At 32.2% G+C, this 25,419-nt stretch overlaps 1 protein-coding gene across 3 annotated transcripts in view; it reads left to right on the forward strand.

The window, feature by feature from the left end:
- Window positions 1-564: 564 nt before the first annotated feature.
- The window catches only part of MS3_00006292 (uncharacterized protein), a gene marked incomplete at its 5' end in the record, with an annotated part of 33,768 nt that continues 8,913 nt past the window's right edge, over window positions 565-25,419 (forward strand). For 2 of the 3 annotated variants that reach the window (XM_051214422.1, XM_051214423.1), the window contains 2 exons: window positions 565-1,409; window positions 20,381-21,838. In XM_051214422.1, coding sequence (XP_051067592.1) covers window positions 893-1,409; window positions 20,381-21,838 — 1,975 coding nt within the window. Of the gene's footprint in view, window positions 1,410-20,380; window positions 21,839-24,797; window positions 24,840-25,419 lie in introns of all 3 variants that reach the window. The other variant, XM_035732320.2, reaches the window with a different exon arrangement.

Raw genomic sequence — 25,419 nt, forward strand, 5'->3', positions numbered from 1 at the left:
CGAATAGAGCGTTCCAATTAACAAGACTTATCATATTTAAACAAAAGTAAATATTAGATGTAGCCCTTCATCAAATACAAGATGAATTGATATTGTTCCCATTTGTTTGTCATATTCTCGGACATTGAAAAATACTAAAAGTGATCGTACAATAAAAACTCTCCAGTTACAAACACTGGACGGCCGCTTCGTCCTAGTATAGGACTCCTCAGTAGTGTGCATCTGCGATCCTACCCAAGGGATTCGGACCCAGGACCTATCAGTCTCGCGTGCGAATGCTTAAACTCTAGACGACTGAACCAGCATCCCAAACTTATCTATCATTGAAACGAATGAGTAACCAATTACATCACAACTACGCCTTTATCTCTAAGTGAATTAAATTTTTAGTCTCAATAATTTCAATTAATAATTATTGATTATTCAAATGATTGTGTAAATTGATCATTTAATCAATAAGTAATTTGTGTGTAAGTTGTATAGACATATTAAAGTGTTGAGAAACAGACATTCTTAATTTGCATATAAACAAATGAATGTTCGTCTATTCATCCTAATTAGTATCACATTTGTACATAAGTATCGGATACATCATTAAGCGACGAATAAATAGTTTTGTTAAATCAAATTATTTAACCGAATAATAAAAGATTCTGTCTAACTAAATCAATTGATTTATATAAATCTGCTAAAATTGTCTAAATAGTTGTCCATGGAATAGATTATATGGAAAGTTATGGAATATATTAAATCTTTCTATCTTTTATGCTATTACAAACAAAGAAAGGTATCACTCGAGTAGTAGTAATAATAGAGCAAAGGAAATTACCATTCTGAAATTCATTGAACGGAACAAATACTTAACATAAGAATTATTACTGATTTTGTACACATGTCGACTGGTGGTTATCATCATGCAATAATTTTATCACCTGCTTTCTATGCAAGACAATGTTATTCAGATAATATCAGTAATGATTCATCATATTGGAAACATGAAGATGCTGCTAGACATTTATCAAATCATGTTATGAATAAATATCCTAATTTAAATGTTTTATGTTTAAATAATTCAACTTATATGAAAAATGATCTCTGGTCAGATTCAACACGAATTAATGCTTGTTTATTTTCTCAAGCTAGTCGTATTGTTTTATTTATACCGGATGATGCAACTGAACATATTACTTATTTCAGTAGACATTGTTTACATCCATTACTATGTAGATCACGTGATCAAGGTGGGCGACCAGAATGGCATTCACGTTTTATTGCTGTTGCTATAGGTAGTGTACAAGTGCCAAATCAATTAAATCCAGATGTACCATTTATAAATGTGATACGTTTTCGTGAAATAGGATGGTTTCGAGACATTATGGGAATGATGTTATTGGAAAAAGCAATTAAAGGTCAGTTAAATAAGGATTGCTTGTGTATATTTCGCTTAATTATCCTAATCCTTTGTTATTCATGTGAAACCAACTTAAGTATGATGATCTACTTACTTAATTACACGTGTTACCACTCGTGAAGGAGCATAGACCGCCCACTAGCATTCTCCATCCAACCTTGTCCTGGGCAATCCTTTCCAAATGTTTCCAGTTGCTATTCATCCTTTTCATACCTCCTTCCAATTCCCGACGCAATGCGTTCTTTAGTCTCTGACGTTTCCGTTTCTTTTCAGGATTCCAAGTTATGGCTTGCTGCCTGATGCAGTTTGATGATCCCCGCAATCTATGTCCTATCCAACTCCAACGTCTTTTCCTAATTTCCTCTTCAGATGGTAGCTAGTTTGTTCTTTCCCACAGTAGACTGTTGCTGATGGCATCCAATCAACGGACATTGAGTATCTTACTTAGACAACTGTTTATAAATACTTGTACATTTTTGATGATGGTTGTGATAGTTCTCCAAGTTCTAGCTCCATACAGTAGAACTGTTTTGACGTTAGTATGGAAGATTCTGACAGTTGGTTTGAGTTCCATATATTGTTCAATTGTGGGAACGTTGTCCTTACTTTGCCGATCCTCGCCTTGAAGTCTGCACCGAACCCTCCTTGTTCGTCTATGATGTTGTCGCGGTACATGTAAGTTTCCATCTCTTCCAGATTTTCTCCATCAAGTGTGATTGTATTGATGTTCTCCATGCTGTATTTGACGATCTTGCTTTTTGATTTGTGTATGTTGAAGTTTATCGCTTCAGAGGCTGTTGCTACACTAGTTGTCTTCATCTTCATTTGTTCTTGTGTATAGGATAGAAGGTATAGGTCATCTACGAAGTCCAAGTCGGCTAACTTCATGGAAGCTGTCCATCGTATTCCGTGCTTCCTTTAAGATATGGAGGTCTTCATAATCCTTTGATGATCTAATTTACCACAAAATATTTTCAGATTAATATTTTACGTTTTACTGTTTAATTCGAAATATTTTGGTTTATTTAAAATTTATAAATATGCAAAATAATCTTAATTGTCTTCTAGTTAATTAAATATAGAGAGTTACTTTTGTTCAACTGAAATGAAAGATAACTCTTATAGTTCATATATGATTTTCATTATTATAAATAGTTTAACTGATAAGTTATACTCCAATAAACTGTATTTATTGTTGTCATTAAACGCGTATCCTACATTTTTCAACAAACTTACGAGCTTTTATTCTTTTACTCATGAAATGAATAGTTTGATGTGTACTAATGACGAGTCCTACAATTCAGTTTGAATGTCAAGTTTATTTGCAATTGTCTTTCTGAAAAGCAGCTGTGTCTTAAAACTTAAACCTTTAAACATTATTAGTTTGAGTTGTAATAAATAGGTGGATATCTTAAATATCATGACTAGAAATTAGTTGCACTAATCTATATAATATTCTTTCTTTATCTTGCTTATACTCTTACCGCCTCTACCACTACGGGATTTGAATCAACAACTGCATCTCTGTGCTAATGCGGTATGACAACTCGAACTGATGTACGTACGTACGAAGTTCTACGTTGTTACTGACTGACTGACTGACTGAGACTGTAACATTCAATAATATTGGATCATTTTTATTGAATGATTTCATTCATTCTTTTCAAAACATATTCCTATTTTTAATTATGTTTTTTTGGTATCGTGCACACTGTTACTGTTTCATTATTATTTCATTTTAATAATTTCATCTCTTTCTGTTAATACTGATGTAGCTAAATCCAATACTGATTATAATCAATGGAATGTTTGAACTGTAAATACTTATAATAATAACAATCAGGCCAATAATTTTTATCTTTATAAAACTCATATTGATATTACACTAATATCAATATTGACAATAATGAATAATCCTTAATACAATTACAATTTCACGTGATACACTCACTTTTGTGAAGAGTTAAATCTAATCGAAGGTGAATTTAATCAATACAGTCAGGATTTATTGATATTTTAATTAGGACATCAATTATAATAATAGTATGAAGAGTACTACTAGTGTGATAGTAGTAGTAGTAGTCAACGAATACTTGGTGGGGAAAAACCAACTTATTGTTTTACATGAAATCAAACAGTAGCATTGTAAAACATGAAAATTGTATATTGAATACATTATTTGCATATCTTCCTTCAGTTGTTTATTACATACTTCTTCGTTCTTTCGGTCCTGTTGTCGTTTGTTATTCTTTGCTTTCCTCCCTCTTCTCTTTATTTCACTTTTCTACTAGTAATCATTCTAGTTTTAATTCCTGCTACATACTACTTATATCTGTCCACAAATGTAAATGCACACCACAGTAGTAGTGTGAGTTATATCCAAATATCCAAATAACATATTTTCAAATACCAATAGAACATAATGGTATAAATAATCATCGTTTATTTTACAAATGGTTGACTAAATTGATCTACATGATTTGATCAGTTGAAATGACTAGATATAAAACAAAACACTGGTTACTGTTCACTTATAGATCAGTATATAAACTAATCCGTAGTACTAATGATAATATCTCTGATTTTACTTCATTTATATGAGATAGCTTAAGTTTCAACAAAAATTCATCATCATCCTACGAATGTCAATCAGCACAACACTTAATTAAAGTGAAGCATCCTACTGTGTTGTATCCAACCATTCATTATCAAATAGACAAATTTACAAAATAGTAACTAATTGAAAAAAAATCAAAGTACATTTAATCCAATCAATTGAAATGGTTCTTTATGATGATAAAAATTTCAGATACATTGTTAGATTTAAATTATTCCTCAACCGAAGATCGATAAATTCGAGTTATACAAGAGATATGATAACTTCATCATTTGTGAAGAAAACAGCTAATTTAATGATATCCTACAAATCAATTACGTTCACACTAGCATTAGTCTTAAACTCAAAATTTAGTATATCTGATGCCTTACCGAAACAAAGATCGAATGCCCCTCTTCAAAGATTAACACATTGAAAACCAGCTTAGGATGAACGGCACACAAATTTTCAAAGCTGAGTGCTTTTATTCTGGTAGAGAATCTTAATCTATCACCAGTGGCCAGATAAATTCGCACAGAAGGTACGATTGATAATGAATTGAATACAGTCTGTCGGAAATTCATTGAAAATGACTGCCCTCGCAAGTTCATTGAAGAAAATACTAAAGGCGAATAGAACTTATACCCTCAGTACCCAAGAAGACTTGTTTATGCACATTAAACTTCTTTCTTTAGTAAAACTTCGAAAAAACCAACCGTCAAGATCACTGGGACAGAACATCTGTCATGTACAATTCCGAATTGTTTACTGCATTCGATAGTACATTCTAAAGTATGTTAAGGATAAGCAACCACTCGGGAACAACTCAATCTTTATTCACTAGGTCATACTAGCTACACAAAGAGTGTTTTCTGTATAACGAATTTTTCAGCATTATTGTGTATAATAGTTCAAAGAAGAAATTTAAACAATTGATAGTCCCATTCTTGTCACCTGTGACCATTTAGCTCCTCATCAAAGTAGTCTCTAAAGTTACCTAAAATATTTTTAAATCCGGTCCAGTCGAATCACTGATCAGAAATCTATGTGAAGCAAAAGCCTTACTTATTCATTATCTCAAGCAGATCAATAGATCCCTATTAGATTGATGGCATGTCCTGTGTGTTTTCTTGTGGCCTATTAACTATCATATGACCAAATCATCAATCAGAGCACTGCTTATACAATCTTATCACTGTGCCAAACCAAAACACGCATTGACTGATACAAGCAACATAGAGTCCTTATTGGTCCTTCTCATTTAGCCCTGCCTGTTCAGTCCGGAACACCAATATCGGCTTCCACTGTAGAACCATATATTTTAGACATACACAGTTTATATACAAGCAAAACAAACCGCATCATACCATAAAATAAAGAATGACAATTATATAGGATTAAGCCAAAAAGTGGTTGTGATTGCGAGAGGCTGTAAATAATAAATTGAGACTAACTTAAGAATAGTAAATCGTATAATAGTAATCAATGAGTCAAATGGAAGCTTATAATAAAAGGAATATGAATATACATATAATATAATTACTTAATAGTTGTGCAATAGGAATATATGTAATAATACTCTATAAATAGTTTCTAGTTGGTATTATTCATTTATTCCTAGTTAATATATAACATTATGGACTTAATATGAAGTTTGATTGTGGTAACTCTACCATTAATCTTGGTAAATTCTGAGACATCAGTATCATACGTTTATAAATGATGAATCCAATACCGATGTTTTGATGTTCGTTTACATCTGGACTAGAGTTGTAAGTGGTGAACTTATCTATTTCTATGGTTCATGAGATCATTTTGGTCCCCGTGATAATTGTTATGTGGTACATATGTTTTTAGGTGCCCCTTCCAGCCATATAGGCTAGCGAAGCCGATTGGCTTATCTGGACACTCATTGATGGCTCGGCACAGCTACTAAGGCTCAGTAGTTGTTTTAGTCCTGGACTTACTTTACTTTGTTTCCATTTCGGTGATTGATGACCACTTGTGAACCGTATGACCATCCCTTACCATGCTGGTAGCACTTTTGGACAATATTTACATGAGCGGTTATGCATGTCAGTCTTCTCATTTCTTAGTTTCTTTCTTTTTGACAGTTTGAATCAAATGGTTTCTGTCATATCCAGTTAGCCATCAGACGTATACTTTGTATGCCACACCTGGATGTGTTTTATTAACCATCTTTTAGTCACGCAGACTTTCCAGCAATCCTTTATTAGGCATTAAAGATCAGTTGATCCAGTCGTCTCCGTTTCTTTAGGACCTTGGTCCTTTCGGTAATGACCGTGAATTTCTTTATTCGTGGCAAACAATCAACTACAGTTCTTATTCAAGCACTGGAAAATCGATTATCTCTTTCTTATTATCCTTAGTTTGTATTTATCAAATGTATCTAATCTCACTTTAATGGGATTATCTTTCTAACCTATGGTGAGTCGCTCTTTGGGCTCCTCCATTACTATTTGTAGTTGCCTCGACCATTTTTTCGTGTGTGCTTGTTTTGAGTTCATTTTTGCTTTCTATCTTACTATACTTTCTCCTCTTAATTTTGCTATATACCACATATTGGATCTATTTTGTCTTATTTCCTCAGCTCGGTTTGGTAATTTTATACTCCTTTTTAGTCCATCTATAATCATTCTTTTCATTATTAATTCGTAATATTCCATGTCTTGCAGTGCTTAGCACTGGTTTCAGCTGTTTTACGTCTTTTTGCCGTAGTAGTACCGTTTTTAGCCCTTTAAATCAGTGCGTGTATTATTACTGATTGTATTAACTTTGCTTTCGTTATTATACCATTGTTATTTGATCTTAAGATTTGTCTTATTTAAATAATTTCATGTCTTGCCTTAATTACATTTTCTTGGATAGCCTCATTTAGGTAATATATTTTACATCAGTAGATAAATACGGTAAATAACGAATCTCTAAATGATGGATAATGGCTAGCAGTGAAATGTAGGACGCACGTTTCGTTTTATTTGGGGCTCGTCAGCAGGATGAAAACCTGCATTTCAGAGTCGATGTTCACTCTGGGACTCGGACCCAGTACCTTTCACTTCCAATGCCATCGCGTTGTTCACTTAGCTATTGAGTCCTAGTAGCCACTTGCTTGTCCGATTGGTTAAAGTTAAAATTTACTTGGTATTTTTTACTTGAATCTTCCCATTGATGTTTGTGACTGCAATTGATCAGTCTCTTATTGGCATATGTGCATTCTTTTACACTATCCATATGTTCAATATGTTCTTAGAACTTACTGATATGTTAGCTATTATACTTTTCTTTTATTAAAATTAAAAGAGATAGAAATTAAATTGATTTGTTGATTTGTTTAAATGTGAGATCAACCATTCTTTATTTCATTGCCCAATAAAAGTGCAGTATCTAGCAATTTCGAGAATTTTTCCGTTCATTTAATCCATGAGTAGTATGTAATACAGAATAACTGTCACTGGGGATTTCATTTTTATCATCTAAAGCTATCTAGATATGTCTTCTGTGAACACGACTCTATAGTATGTCTCAATTTTTTGGATAAAAAAGAAATAAATTGAAAGTTTGAGTTTGAATTGAAATCATCAGTAAAAATTGTGTTTAAACTCAGTACTCACCCATTAAGTAAACGGAAAGTGCTCAAAAAATGACTTGTTATACACGTATATTGAACATTGAAAACTGTTGCGCTACAAATTCACGGACGCATATCCGATCTCATTGTTTAGCCAAGGTTTATTCTAATTGGATTACTGGCTTGTTAATTAAATTAATATTTTATGAACGTTTCATATAAATCAGTATTAATTTCCACCGAAAACTAACATCAAACAAGAAAGCGTTGGAGTTTTTTTCTACTACAATTTGGAATTCTTGAGCAAGATCCAACTAACATCTTATACCTGGGTTGAACACAATAGGAACGTCCAGCTTCATAGGGGGACCTGAAGTTCTAGCGGGAGACCATGATCTTTCCTTAACTTACTTGTACTGTTTGTACATAATTTAAATGTTTTGAAGAATTTTCAAAAGAAATTAACTAAGAAATTAATAAATTGGATCTGTTTACGTTGAATTCTACTAAATGTGTTGCCTTTTGTAATCAATATATATATATATATATATATATATATATATATATATATATGAAATTATCTTGTCATTACATATTTATTTAAAACTAGTACGTAGATTTTAATGTAATTCAGTTTACATCTATTTGATTCTCATTTACTGGCTAATTGACAATGTGATTAAGAAACACCATGTTCATTAGAGTCATTTCAAAAAGTCGATAATTTACATTTCTATAAATCATGATAGGTAACCCATTTCAATGTTTTCTTTTTCTTAATAGTTATTATTAGTTTCTGAAAGTCACCTTTTTTAATGATACAAATAGTTCTGAATACTTATCTTTCTAATAGATACTGTTATCTAATTTATGAACTTCTAATATTTTCACTTTAAATTATGTTTGATAATTTTTCTCAACTAAAAAAATATTATAACAAAAAACGGATAATGGTTAGCAGTAGGATCCATGACGCTCAGTTCGTCCTGTTTGGGACTCGTCAGTAGGATGTACCTGCATCTTAGAGTTGATGTTTACTCTGGTCATAAATAGCAGTCCTAAATAACAATGTAAAGATACAAATAAAACAACATCAAGCGAATTTAAACTTCACCCCATGGGAAAAGCAAGTGGCTAACAGGACTCGGTACATAAGTGGGTAACACGATAGCGTTTGAGGCGAACGGTACTGGGTTCGAGTCTCAGAGTGAATATCAACTCTGAGATGCAGGTATATCCTGCTGACGAGTCCCAAATAAGACGAAACGCGCGTCCCAGACTCCCCTGCTAGCTAATATCAGTCTATGCTTAAAAAGCTTGTGACTTAAGGCTATATCGAGGCAATCGGCACAGGATGAACGTATGCCAACATGAGACTGATCAATTGCAGTCCTAAATAACAATGAGAAGTAACAAGTAAAACAATACGAAGTAGATTTATTATAACAAAAGATTGTTGTATATATTTATGGCCAATTACATATTGAATCATTTTTATTGATATGAAATACTGATAAGTAATTTGTCTCTATTCAAACTGAATCAATGATACTAAACTATTCCTTAAGTGGATTGATATGAAATGTTTTATATCCAGTAACAAACTAGAGAATATTTATTTTCTTTTAGTTATGTAACACACTTGTTACACACACTAAAAATAAATGAAAAAGTGAGTAAAAGTTTCATTGTCTTTCGATAGTGACTAACAGTGGAACTCAAGACGCTCAATTCATTTCATGAGTAACTCATCAGTGGGATATTCCTACATCTTAGTAATATTGTACGATTGTAAGATATTGGTTTTATAGGTCACTAATTAATGAGATGATAACTATTAGGCTTAAAATTTCACCAGTAAAATCAAGAGAATGTACATCATATGAAACAAAGAGAAAATAAACTTAGATTCTAAACCGTTGAATGATTTCCCTAACCGCAACGAGACTGCTGAAAACCTTCAGAATAAGTGTGGCACACAAACTGACAAAATCACTACAATCAGTCCTATGCAAACCAAAGGATGAAATGACAGAAGACAAATCAAACATCATCTACAAAATAAACTGTGCTGACTCCGAAAAACACTACATCGGACAAAGCGGACGCCCTCTTCATCTTCGCCTACATGAACATCAATAAGCGGTCAAACGCCATGACATTTCCTCGCTTATATCAATACACGTGGACAATTGCGGACACTCATTTGACTGGAAAAATGTGGAAATCTTGGATAGAGGAAATTCCAAAAACACCAGAGAATTTTTAGAAACTTGGCACTCAGGTCAATCAGCAATCAACAAGCACATTGAAATCGACCCAACTTATCAACCGATCAGGAAAATTAAGCACAAACATAGGAACGAAAATCAAACCAATGGAAGATACAACCAAAACAAAGAAGTAAACGATGATAAGTTTAAGGTCGACAAGAACCAATCAACATCGAAGTGTACAGGACAAGCGGTCAACCACATATTGAGAAATTCGAACACTCCACTTCTATCTAAAGTTTGTGCTGATGATGTCATTCAGAAGAACGATAAAGGCCCCACGACCAAAGCATCTAGCATAGAGAACAAAACTCCATCAAAATCATCCATCTGAGCTACAAATCTTCTCCACTATCTCAATGATTTCGTGAATAACTACTTAATAATAAATACTGAATATCAAGTTTTCTAATAGGAATTCATTATGTTGTATAAACTACACTTTGTTTGTAAAAAGATATTAGGATTAATATTCATGTTTTTCATTCATTTCAAGTTGAACACATGTAATTTATGGATTTGCATAAAAAGCCTATAATTTGCAGCAAAATTTATTTTTGTGGGATTTAAACAAAATCATCATTAGAGTTAGTATGTTTTTTTAAATAATTTTTCTCTGTCCTCTTTTAGGAAACTGACAAACGATTACAGTTAATATCAGATGAGTTTTGCGGATATTATAGTTATTTCAATGGTTAAGATTATGAGTCAGTTGAAGCTAGACCACCATAGAAAAACCTGGAAGCACTGAATGGCCGTTTCGTCCCATTGCTTTCACTGCTTCCAGGTTTTCCATGGTGATCTAGCTTCAACTGACTCATGATCATAACCATTAAGATTACAACTAAATTGAAGCAATAAAGTTACATTATACGACAAAGTACAAGATTATTGGAAGAAAACCGATAGATATAAGCTAATCACTTATTTTGAAAAACCTTTTTATACATGTCTTTCTTAAAAATATTCTCATGTTTAATAGATTAAAAGATGGGAATCTATTGTATTATTGAACATTTTATTCTGTGAAAATTATTGACTAATGAAATATATGCTATTGAATGAAGTTCTTGTTATTATGCGTATATCTTTTTGTAATAAAAATCATTTTCACTTACTTACGCCTGTTACTCCTCGTGGAGGATCATAGGCCGCCTACTAGCATTCTCCATCCAACCTTGTCCTGGGCAATCCTTTCCAAATGTTTCCAGTTGCTATTCATCCTTTTCATACCTCCTTCCAATTCCCGACGCAATGCGTTCTTTAGTCTCTGACGTTTCCGTTTCTTTTCAGGATTCCAAGTTATGGCTTGCTGCCTGATGCAGTTTGATGATCCCCGCAATCTATGTCCTATCCAACTCCAACGTCTTTTCCTAATTTCCTCTTCAGATGGTAGCTAGTTTGTTCTTTCCCACAGTAGACTGTTGCTGATGGCATCCAATCAACGGACATTGAGTATCTTACTTAGACAACTGTTTATAAATACTTGTACATTTTTGATGATGGTTGTGATAGTTCTCCAAGTTCTAGCTCCATACAGTAGAACTGTTTTGACGTTAGTATGGAAGATTCTGACAGTTGGTTTGAGTTCCATATATTGTTCAATTGTGGGAACGTTGTCCTTACTTTGCCGATCCTCGCCTTGAAGTCTGCACCGAACCCTCCTTGTTCGTCTATGATGTTGTCGCGGTACATGTAAGTTTCCATCTCTTCCAGATTTTCTCCATCAAGTGTGATTGTATTGATGTTCTCCATGCTGTATTTGACGATCTTGCTTTTTGATTTGTGTATGTTGAAGTTTATTGCTGCACAGGCTGCTGCTATATACGGTTATGGAGGTTGTTCAATTGTAATTGAGTTCATGAATTGATCAATGTTAGACCATCATTGAAAACCTGAAAGTACTGGACGGACGTTTTGTTCTAGTGTGAGACAGTCAAAGATAATCACACAATATAATAGGTTGGTTGAAGTTAGATATTAAGATCAATGAATGCCAGCTCAGCAGCTCAAAAGTTAAGCGATCACGCGCGGGATTGTGAGTGTGCACTGCTGAGGAGTCCTGTACTAGGATGAAACGGCCGTCCAGTGTTTTCAGGTTTTCCATGGTGGTCTAGCTTCAACTAACTCATGATCTCAACTGTTGAAGCTACCACAATCTCCACAAAACTCCTTCTGATAGATTTGAATAATACATCACATCATTTGAAATACATAAATAAGTAAATGAATAAATAAGTAAAGACAATCAAGTCAATGTAGAAATGCATAGAAATCATTAAAATCTCTTTTTGTTGTTGAGAAATTATCTATGTACTTTAATTTTGTATCCTGGTCAATAATTTGATGAATTTGTTTCGTCTATCTATCTATCTATTGTCCTGAACATTTAGAACTTTTTTTCAATTTAAGTTTAAGGACAAATGATGAATACGAAATTTGTGATAAGCTAATTGTTTTTTTTTTGCATTTTTAATGGAAATACTAAATTTTATGTAAAATTCATTACAATTTTGTAAGGATTCAAATAATTTCCTATTGAGTATGGTATATATAGATACTAAGGGTTGTAGTACATCTTTTAAAACTATTCGTATTCATTATCAACTCTTGATGACTCAATTCGACTTATCTAAACATTGAATGGTCATACGAATATTCGTCAAGATTAGAATGAATTGTTTGACAAAAATTGGGCCGCTGAATATAGAGAGAAGATATTATATGTAAAAAATTATATTTGAAATAATCTCAGCAGTTTGAAATTTAAATAATTCCAATGTTTCATCCAGTAAACGTGTCTGAATTTCTTTAAAGTTTGATTATTATCATGAAGAAGTTCAGACAAGTTTTCTGGACGAAACGTTGGAATTATTTTAAATTTCAAATTGCTGAGATTATTTCAAATATAATTGAATGTTCAGTTTTTTCGTAACGATCATTAAAACAGTTAAAGCATATTGAATACTCTATTGTAAATTAGTACGGTAGATTGATAAAAACCATTGTGCGAACTTAGATAACTTATTTATGTGTAATTGTAACTTTATTGATTATAGTGTATGCATTCATATACAATTAACTTTGATCGTTTATCCGTGCATATTTCCTACATATATGTGCACGTTTATATTTATTTGCCTACATTATTCCTTGTTTATTTTTATACATAAGACGATTCATACTTCAATGATTTGAGCAAAGTGGAAGTGCCTCTCTTTTCCATATCTATCTCTGCTTAAGTAAATGGGTCAGATAAACGTTTCCGAAACTCTTTTGTATTCGACTTATTTTATCCTCTTATCACTAACAAGAATCGGTAAAAGAATACGATAAGTCTTCTAATTGAACGTTAAATTCGGTTCCTAAGCTCTTCTAGTAACCCTCAGGCTAAATCTACACAGTGACTTTAACACAAGAGAAAAGGTGAGAAATATGGGAGAAACGCATTATTCCAAAGGCTCGTTTATGTACAGAAAATCCAGGGTTTTTATAATATTTTAGATAACCTTGGGTTTCCGGAAAATCCTGGAATGCTACTAAACATAATAGTAGTATAGGTAATCATCCAATCAGAAGCTCGGCATGTAACTTTTCAGTTTCTAGATGTTTCTGGCAAAACATCTAGTGAGTGCTGATTAAATAAGATACTTCTCAGCATTTTCAGAGCATTTTTGGCCTTTGCCGAGGAGTTTTCTGGCTCTCTCTAACAGAATATATATAAAATCCATTAAAAACTATATTTCATTATCGTTATCTCTGAAGTCATATGGGTTTTATATAAACCTATCAGATGAAATTTAGAAAAATTCCGTTCAACGGAACGAACAGTACCAAATCAAACATTTAAAAACTTAGTTACTTATTGATACTTGGAGTGAAAGTAATATTTTATAGTTGGATCCACGAATCAATTGAAGCTAGACCACTATGGAAAACCTGAGAGCACTGGATGACCGTTTCGTCCTATTGTGGGACTCCTCAGCAGTGCGCATCCACAATCCCGTCTCACGAGATTCGAACCCGCGACCTACCAGTCTCGAGCGCGAACACTTAACCTCTGGACCACTGAGCCGGTCGGTATCCAACGGTGTTAATGTCTTACTTCAACCAATCCACGAAATTGGGCGGGATCGTGGATGCGCACTACTGAGGAGTCCCATATTAGGACGAAACGGCCGTTCAGTGCCCCCAGGTTTTCCATGGTGGTCTAGCTTCAATCGACCCACGAATTCAACTATAAAATTACTAAAATCTCCACAAAAACCCCCTTCTGAAAGTAATATGTTTTCAGAATTTACAACTGTATTATTCTTATTAGGAGTTTTCATTACATAATTCGTTTATGAGTTACATATTTACATATTCGGCTTCGAATCACACTTTATGAGAATTATTAATGCTTTCCGGTTGTCTAAACCGAAGTAAATAGAGAGCGATTCACACCAATCTAATGATCGAACGTTTTAATTAATATCAGCTCCCTTATGCTTCCATTTTTGCGAAATAACCCTGATCTTTGGGATAGTTTGTTTTATTCCATTCCTACTCTAATTACATTCCACTTTATAGATCTAGCAGACTAGTTAAATGATTGAAAATTCTCTAGTATTTGCAATTCCCTAGTAAATAGAATCGTCTAATTCTTCAGTAAAAAACTTTATCATGCCATAAATTTCGACATTCACTCAGAGAATTCTTGTTGAACAGAAATTTTTAATCATTTCTCAGATTATGTTGTATCGAAAAGAGACATTCCTATAAGTTCTAAGTATTCTTTATCGAGACATATTCTTACTAATGGTCAATTTGTAACATATTTCAAATAAATCTCGATATGTTAAAATTTGAAGTTGATATTGATTAAACATCATTTCAAAATTTCGAAAAACCAAAGTTGAATATTTGGCACTGAACACTAATAACGTTAAGACCTTTGATTCACAATTTCTCAATGGTTATAGTCTCTTAAATCTTAAACTCATTGAATGATAATACGACTGAAGGCTTCCATTTACATTAAATTTCTGTACTCAAACTATCTTTTGTGTACAAAGTGTCAATAGACCTTGGATTTCGGGAGACCAAGATTAGCGATGCTGTATAGAACTATTGTGGAGGACTGGCGCCACTGTGGATACAGATCATGGATCAGCTGTTTTATTTATGTATGATATTCTCCACAGCGATATACAGCTAGAATCCACTTAGCAACCAAACTCAATATCTTTAAATCTAAAGAAGGATGTATTATTTTGAGATTGTTTAGAAGGCATAAATTAGGAGGATGATTTTAGTGAAGTTGACATTTCGTAAGATCATAAGGTCTACGACGTTATTTGTATGTGGGTATAATAAAACTAAACAAGATGAAAACTACCATTGTTGTTATTCTCAGATATTCAATAATTAATCACACATTATCTGTTTATGTGTAATACAAGCCATGTGAAAGATTTTGTCTAATATTAAAGTGAATTTATTAATACTTAACTAAACTACAATATATACACTGATAAATTAAGCTAGTAGGAAAACGGTCAAATGATAAGTTCATATAATTGGTCGAGAAAAGGTTTTCATTTCTAAAGGATGAGACCATATACCATAGGTGGCTTGATTTGTTAGGTTAGTATTGATTCGAAATACTTATACGTAATCTGGCGAGACTCTAATTTATGGACGACCTTTGAACGAATCTTAAGCGACCTTGAGAAATATTAGTCAATCAGCAAACAGCCAGTATAGAGTAAAAATGTTAGACAAAACCAAGGAATAAAGTGGATGCACTTCTTTTACATCGTTCAAAAACTTGTCAAGGTTAGAAAGAGATTCAGAGGTTCTAAAATCGCAATTCATACGGCAGAAAAAATCATCCATACGGCTACAGAATAGTCGGCCTCTGGAGCCATGATAAAGTCTCAAAAACTCTTTCAGCCTCGACCACACATCTTCAATACTGTTTATGTCCACTCCGGTTGTTGAGTGCACAAAATGCTACTTGTGGATAACGACACGATGCACATAACCAAGCCTATATAGGAGTCTGTACGCTCTCCAAACATCCGTATGTATTGTAGTACTTGGCTGCAGCCAGTGTTACTGGTGTTTTTATTATCCAGTTCGCGATAATTGTCGTAATTTGCTTTAGTTAGGAATTAAATATGGGGTTTTCATCACGAACTGACATCAGCTATCATGCTAGAAACTTATTTGGCCAAATGGATGAAAGGCTTTCGCGTTAAGATCCGAGGTCTATTATCTTATACTTGATTGATTCGTCAACAAATTATAGTCCCGCCGTTTTATTTGTTACAGCCGCTCAATTATCACGTTTTGTACAAAATTCCCTATGAACCGATTGTACGTTAGCATTAAGCACTGAAGTTGGCACTGTAACCTTGAAATCTCTAAAACGCCTCTGATTGGCTCGTCCATACATTAGAGTCTCGCCAGATTATGTATAAGTATTTCGACTCCAAGGCACTATAAGACATGAAATACATATTTTAAGTATTCTAAACAAAATAAGTTTATAGTTTTCATACTAATCACAATTATTTTTTTTAATACTAATTATTTAAGTGATCCAAAAAGTTTACTTTTAATTAATGAGTTAGAGATGTGAATTCAGTCATTTTATTTTAAATCAATAAATAATATTCATCATTTAACGAAAGAAACCCATTGTATCATTAATAAAAGATCTAAGACAACTCAGAAAATATTTTTTATGACTATATCTGTGATGCACATAAATATTCCACGTCATATATACGTTACAACGACAGTCTCAGTGAGTCTATAAATTTATTCTGAAACGATTGATCAAACTGTTTCATTATCATTATAAATAATATCAAACCTTGAGATTATTCACCAGGAATAAGAAATTCTTAGTAAATCCAAATCATTCACTTATACTGATCATACCCCTACCCTATCTAAAGTTTGTGCTGATGATGTCGTTCAGAAGAACGATGAAAGCTCCACGACCGAAACATCCAGCTCAGAGAACAAAACTCCATCGAAATCATCCACCTGAGCTACAAATCTTCACCACCCTATGTACATACTACCCATCGTTATTATTAATTAACTGGTTCTGCCACTACTTGACTGATGCTAAACTAATCTAATTTAACTATTTAAAGAAATTAAGTTTCCGTAAATAGATCTTACTAAATAAATAACCTATTCACTAAATGTTACATACTTCTTTATTTCATTCTCTTATATTCTACTTATATCAAGTTGTAAATGATCATTGTACTGCATATTTATTTATTCATATATTTTGATTTATGATTGCATAAATTATACATAAAATATACACAATTCGATTGAATCTAACACTTGTTATATAAACTCTATTTACTTCTCTATAGTTCTATGTATAGCCATTTATAAAGTTTAATTTATTCAAGAAAAAAAAGTATGTTGATGTTGTTGTTTGTTTAGTTATTTATTTTTCAATTGTGAATATACAAAACTACACTGTTCAAATTTCAATAGCCATTAGTATGCATAGTTCAATGTTTATTGTATATCTAAATTATTTTCAACAATATGCGTTTACTTTTACATAGAAAACAAAATAAGATGAAATATAAAAAAAACACCTTATGATCATCTATTGCTAATGAATCAATTGTGTTTAAGCAAAGATGGATAGTAGTGGAATCTAGGACACGTGTTTTGTCTTATATGGGACTCATCAGCCGGATAAGCCTGCATCTCAGAGTTAATGTTCACTTCGGGATTCGAACCCAATACTGTTCGTTTCCAACGCCATCACGTTATTTACTTAGCTAAGGCTACATCAAGGCAATTCGCACAAGATGTACATATACTAACAAGAGACTGACCAATTAAAGTCCTAAATAACAATGAGAAGATACAAATAAAACAACACCAAATAAAAATAAATCTTTTGTTTTTATTAAATTGGAACTTTAACATTGACTCATATAAAACAATGAAAGTTGTAAATGATATTGAGATTTTGAGATTCTTTTGAATAAAACATTATATTTCTGGCATAGAAATAAAATAACTTTTTTTCTTTACAGAACAGAAATACAGTCATATGACAATCTATATTTCCACTGTTGCTAAGCATTTCTTTATCATATGGGTAATTGTTTTTTGAGTGAGAATTATTTGTAATGATACATATATTATACTTCACAGATTGAAATTATGAGTTAATTGAAGCTAGACCACCATGGAAAACCTGGAAGCACTGGATGGCCCTTTCGTCTTGTTGTAGGACTCCTCAACAGTGCACATCTACGATCCCACACCCCACGAGATTCGAACCCAGGACCTATCAGTCTTGCGCCAGGCACTTAACCAACTAGACCACTGGGCCGGCTTCCGATATTATAGACATGTAAATCTTATAATATATCTGTTAGAAAGATTATTCAAAAGAAAATTTGTGAATATTTAACAAGAAATTAAACGTGAGATATTTAGTTTTGCGTGTGAACAATTAACTTCTAGGCCATTGAACCAAAATCCAATGCTGTACATATATAACTTTAATCAATTCAAGATATTGCTTGACCATCTTCAATTGTCTTCGGTGGATAGTTATATCATACTCTACATCATTGTTTTTTGGTTGTTGTGTGTACAAGGCTAGTTTATATTCAAGAAAGAAAAACTAAATGCTAATTCTTTACAAAGTTGTACTAATCACTACAAAAGTGGACATTAAAAACATGGAAGGAATTTAGAATCATTCCAAAAACTATTTACAATCATGATGAATATATTTTTGTTATATCTCAATAAGTAGCAAAATTATATTTCTGACGTTTCGTGACTTAATGTAAGTCATTTCTCCAAAGTAAACAAATAACTGAGACTAGATTAACACAAGGTTAAATAGTACAAAGAAAACAATATAAAATATTTTTAGTACAATCAAAACCATAATGGGTTTGAATATGTCAATGTCACACATAAATTAATACAGTGATAGACCATACAAATTCACCTTGATCAAAAATTAATTGACATTGACATATTTAGACCTATTATGATTTTGATTGTACTAACATTATGCTGTACTATTTCTTTTGTACTATTGAATCTTGTGTTAATTTAATTTCGGTTATTCATTTACTCTTAAGAAGTAGCTTACATTAAGTCACTAAACGTCAGAAATACAACTTTTCTACTTGTTGAGATATAATAAAAATATATTCATTATTAACTCTCTACTCAATACTCACTTTGTTTGAAACTATTAAGTCCAACTTTGTTATTGATACCTGCTCCTGTGGAGCGAGTTATATTGGTCGAAGTTCTAAGAATTTACATTTCCATGCTCGCGAACACCTCCCACAGTCGCTAAGCAAAGGTCTAGTGAAGAAAGTGAACAGATCGATATTCGCCCATTGAGTACAAACTGATCATTGTCCCAGTATAAACCAATCTTTTTCAATTATTTATAAGGTCAGTAAATTTCGTCATAACTTGTCAGAACTAAAGTTCTACAAACAGCTGAAGCAGTAGCTGTCCGGATTAAGAAACCGGAGTTATGCATACAAAAGAAATATCTCCAACCACTACTCCTCCTCCTCCCCTGGCCAACATCAAGGCCAATTAATCAATAGTAATCTTAGCTATTGAATGATCTAATTTGACTATTGTACTTACGACCTTTCGTAGTCAAATGTAATTGTCTCTGTTATCTTTATTCACAAATCTTTGTATTATTATTATTATTATTGGTTAAACAACATCTACGACACATGATTCACTTACTTCGCATTCACCCCACCTTATTATGTCTTACTAATGTTTTACACAATATAGTCTTCCACTAAACATCTGACCGAATTGTAATTGCATTATTATTTCTCTCATCCTATCTGACTTACATTTATCCAGATCATGGATCTTAAAATTTCACTCAACATATATGCTTATTCAAGTTAACATTCTATCTGAGTTATATCAACATTGACAATTTTATTGTATTTTGTTTGACAATCCTAAATCCACATACTTTAAACGATGTACTTTGCCCTTAACCTGACCATTTTTCGAATTATTAATTTAGATATATGAAGTATAGAAAGATATGGTAACATAACTGCAACAGTATTCAATGTAGGAAAACTTATAAAGTTGGAAAAAAATATCCCAATAAAGTTTAATTACAACAACTAACTTGAATGAAGAATGATATAACTTTGATTTCATTTTCAAAACTTTTAATCAATCAAGAAATAGATAATATGAATAGGGTAATTTATGATACAAAATGAGCTAAATTACAAATCAATATTGTTTTTCCAAGATGACTGTTTGTCTTCTGTTTTTTTTCTTTTATGTTAACAAAGAAATTGATATATACAATTTCAAAACAACTTTACTTGAGAGTCTTTACATGGATACGGATTTCTTTTACGAATGTCTTAGAAAATCTTTGTTTTCTTTCTTTAAAATACAATAACTGTCTATTTAATATTTTAATTCTTTATTTTATTTAGATTTTTGGGTTCCACCTGAAATGAAAGAATTAACATTACAACAATCAAATTTAAAACAATCAAATATGATCTCTATTAAATATAGTTTAAATGAAATAGTTGAAACAACATCGTTGGTTGATATAACTACACATGTTATTGGTAAAATGGATTTAGATAAAATTCAGAAGCATTCACGTTCACAATTGAAATCTTATGTTAAACAATCAATCAATGATATTTCACATGGTGAAAATGAAATAAATAATTTCAGAAATCATAATCATTCATCTAGATTAGATGAACATCTTTTACGATCAAATCGTCGTCATATTAAACCGGAATTTGAAGCAGAACAATTACAAGAGAATATTTTAGAAGCACGTTTAATTAGTACAATTGGTCAAGTAGTACCAGTTAATATTAAAAATGAATTATTCAATCATAATTTATCTGTTGATATAAATGAACATGATAAACAATCTATCAAAACTAATATTCAAACAAAAACTTCCACAGAATCACCTGAATTAAATATCAACGAGTTAAGTTCATCATTAGATATTAACAATACTTCATTATCTACATCTAAAACAGCCAATAATATTCAGTCAAATGAAAATTCTGTCACAACAACTACAACTAACCTCTCTAATGATAATCTCCCAGTATTACAATATTCAAACTCGTTAATTTCTTCTACTGTTACAACTATTTCATCTCATCATACACATATAGTGTCAGATTTAAAAACACCTTCCATTTCAATTGTAGAAACAATAGATGATAAGTTAAAACAAAGTTTAGATTATAAAGATATACCTATGATAGATGAAGATGTAACATATGATATAAAACAAACGATAACAGAACCAAAATCAATATCAATTAAGAAAGATGATAATACAATACTGACAATAACTACGACTTCACCAATAAAATCAGAAACCATTCCAATAACAACAATTTTATCACCACCATTAGTGGTAACATCATTAACATCTGGTAAATCAAATAATGAAATTCGTACAAAAATGCATAAAATAACCCGTGAAGAAACTATTACATCACAGACAGAAACAATTACAACTACAACAAATAGCATCAATCGAATTATTGGTAAGAATTCAACAGTTACTACTGACACTAAAGTTAAACGATCAAATTGTACTAAACATGATGGTATAAATGATTTAACACAACAAAAAGAAAATAAAACTTACAATATATCATCACAATCGTCTACTATTCCAGTACAATCTGAAGAGAATGAAAGACAAAAAATTCGTTGTAGTTCAACATCACCATCAAAAAAACCAATACGTATCATATCAATAAGTCGTACAAAATCAGTCGAACCAAAACTGAAAGAATCTGTAGATGTTAATAAGCCTACTGATGGTTACATTAAAACAGTCAATATTTCTACAGCGCCAGAAGAATTAAATCGAACTAGTACTACACCAAGATCGAATTCAAGTAGGTCAAATTCTACTTAAAAATAAGAATTTATTTTTGTGTCTTTGATTTCTTTTATCTATGCATATTTATTTTAGAATATCTTTAGTAATAAGATAAGGTTATTTACAACGTTTTTAATGTTCACTATGTGTATTGTATCTTATTATTTTGGTTACTTCTTCGTTTATTTGGTAAGTATTGTGCTGCATTTGAAGAATGTGTTTTTCGTTAATGATTTCATCTTAAACATCTGAAGTTATCGGTAAATGCCAGATATGAACAAAACCAGAGTTGGGTAGCTCGAAAATTTAGTAAAAGTTAGGCTTAGAAATAAAGTCTCCAGTGTAAATCACACTACAAAGTACGACTTACACGCTAGATACACAAATGTAAAAATGTACCCATGTATTGGACATAATATACAACATATTGAATGTTGCAAACTTCACTGATAACTTTATAGCACCTCTCCTACACTTAAGTTTCTTTACGTTTAATTTTGTCATACCCTATTTAGCAGACAATATTGTTAGAATAGTAACAATTTGTCTACGTCTTTCCATTGATATTATTGTTGCTATGTCTGTTTGAACATGTATGCTTGATCACATGTGACAGCCTAGGCATATTTCCCTATTATTAGCTTAACTCACCTTATGACATATATATATCATATGCCACAGGATATACATAAATTTAGTTAACATTTATAATTTATCAGAAAGGGTTTTGTGAAGATTTTAGAAATTTCACTGGTTGAAATCATTAGTCAATTGAAGCTAGACCACCTTGGAGAACCTGGAAGCGCTGGACGGCCGTTTCGACTGACTTCAAGAGATATTCCTTGAGTTCTAGTGAGAAGCTGTTACCAGTGCAGTTCAACCAGGTCTGTTGTGAGATATCAACTCACTGAAGACTATGGTGTACGGTGGCGCAACTTCGTGGATTGGTTGAAGTTAGACATTAACACCGTTGGATGACGACCGGCTCAGTGGTTTAATGATTAAGCGCTTGCACGCGAGACTGATAGGTCCTGGGTTCGAATCTGGTGGGGAACGAGATCATGGATGCGCGCTGCTGAGGAGTCCCATGCTAGGACGAAACGGTTATCCAGTGCTTACAGGTTTTCCATGGTGGTCTAGCTTCAACTGACTCGTGATCTTAATCATCGAAAGATCAAGTTCAATTTTTATTGTTTTACTTAAAAGTTATCTATTTCATAATTACATACAAATAGAATTACTGTAATATATATATGGTTTTTCTTCATTTAAAAAGAGAATTTTTCTAAAAAAAATTTCAAATACATTACATCAAGGTACTACGGTGAGCACAATATGTTTATAAATCGTACAGTCCGTTTGTAATGGTTTATATCTTACAACTTCAGTGAAATGATAATATTTTGTGAGCCCATTTTTATAGTATATTATTAGTAGTAACTGTCTTACTAATGACATTTTTAACTGTGTAGATTAAAGCTTCTCATTAAAACTTCAAGAAATGAGTTGAGAATGTAGTCAATAGAAAGCTTATAACTATTATTCATATGAGTTGTCTTGTAGGAGTTTTGTATAATTTTTCATACCACTATTGACTGGGTTGAAGATACGAGTGAGAAGTCGTAGGTGTTATAACTTGTGGCCTGTGTGCCCTGTTAATGTATAACGTACCGATACCGCCAATTAAAGAGCAGTGAATTATCGACCGGACCAATGACTCGTGAAACCTGTACGAGCATTCTAAAGTCCTTATTGGTCCTGCTTCCCACCTAGCCCAACCAGTTAAGTCTAGGACACCAATCTCAGTCTCTGAAATATGAATCATTTATTTCAAGGATACTGGGTTTATATACCAACCAAACAGAGCAAATCGTACCATACAATAGGAAACAACATTTGTACAAGAATTAGCCAAATGTGGCTGTGAATGAGGGAGGTAGTAATTAATATACATGGCATAATTTAAGAATGGTAAATCGTATAATAATGGTTCATAGGTCAAAATAAAGCTCAAAATAAAAGGGACATGAATATGTATAGTTTAGTTATTCAACAATTATACTATAAAAATGTACGTATAGTATTAGTCCATAAATAGATCCCAAAAGTTACCATTCATTATGCTTATCAAGACATAACAGTAGGCTATCAAGTTACACAGGCCGTAGATGATGCATTTATCCGCTGATAACATTGAATGGGGTTAGTAATATATAAGTATATAACGACAGTTAGAAAATGCCTAAATTATTGGATATTAATTCAATGACTTGATTGTATAACACTCTTCACGATACGCAAATGTTATAAGATCAACCATCTGTTAAAATTTTGGTATGTTATGGGGTTCCATATTATAACAAAATAACAGTCAAGAAATTCCTGATTTTTAATAGGCTTTCAATTAATATCTGTTTGTATCAAAATCTATCTTCAACATTGACCATTTTTATCGACAGATTATATGCCTACAATATCTAATTTAACTACATCATAACAATACCAAGTGAATTTAAATCCACCCCATTGCACAAGCAAGTGGCTATCAGGACTCAGTAGCTGAGTGGATAACGCGTTGGTGTTTGAAGTGAATGGTACTGGATTCGAGTCCCAGAGTGAACATCAACTCTGAAATGCAGGTACATCCAGCTGACGAGTCCCAAATAGGACGAAACGCGCTTCCTATATTCCACTGCTAGCCACTATCTTTCATTGCTTACAAAAAGCTTGCGAATTAAGGCAATATCGAGGCATACGCACAGTATGCACATATACCAATAACAGACTGATCAATTGCAGTCTTAAACCTCAATGGGAAGATACAAGCCAAACAATACCAAGTGACATCTGAATAAGTTTATACAATAGACAAATTGGACAATGTAATACAATTTTTTTGTTGTTGAAATTGTAAGTTTTATTTTCACTCTATGATAAGTTGAAAAATTAACATTTATTTAACAAATTTATTATAGCTTCTCGTATTACTGTAAGAAAATGTCTACGAAGTGCTGTTGGTAAGTTATTACTTTGCTGACTAAATAAAGAACAGGTAAATGAGAGGGGGGGAATTAATTCTTTTACAGAATGGAAAAAACACAATCTTAATCAAGTATACTATTCATCAATTAATTTCATTATGAAACATCAGTCAATGGTGTTTGTTGTTGTGGTTGTTTGTAATATATTCCTCAACTTTCACGAATCTGTTATCCCTGGTGATTTGAATATCTCTTTAAATTTCTTCTATAAATAATGAATAACTACTGATTAAATGAAGGTATAAAATTTTATTTTGTATACTCTTCTTTGTCTATTGCCCTTTTGCTTCCCAGAAAGGTGATCAATGATATGTGTAGACTTATTAGATTCATCTTAGAAGACTAGTTTACAGAGTATGTTAAAAATGATCATTTTAAGATTAATCAGTAATCATATAAACAAGTGTAAATCAAATATTTGTGGTATGTTTTTGTATCCTGGCTAATAATATTGTTTAGCTAGGTAAAGCAAAGTTGTTAGTGTTTAAATTTAGATCATAGTGATTGAAGATCTAGCGATATGACTTCATATATAGACATCTCAGTTAATTTATAC

Source organism: Schistosoma haematobium, chromosome 2 (assembly GCF_000699445.3).
Source record: "Schistosoma haematobium chromosome 2, whole genome shotgun sequence".
Lineage (NCBI taxonomy): Eukaryota > Metazoa > Platyhelminthes > Trematoda > Strigeidida > Schistosomatidae > Schistosoma > Schistosoma haematobium.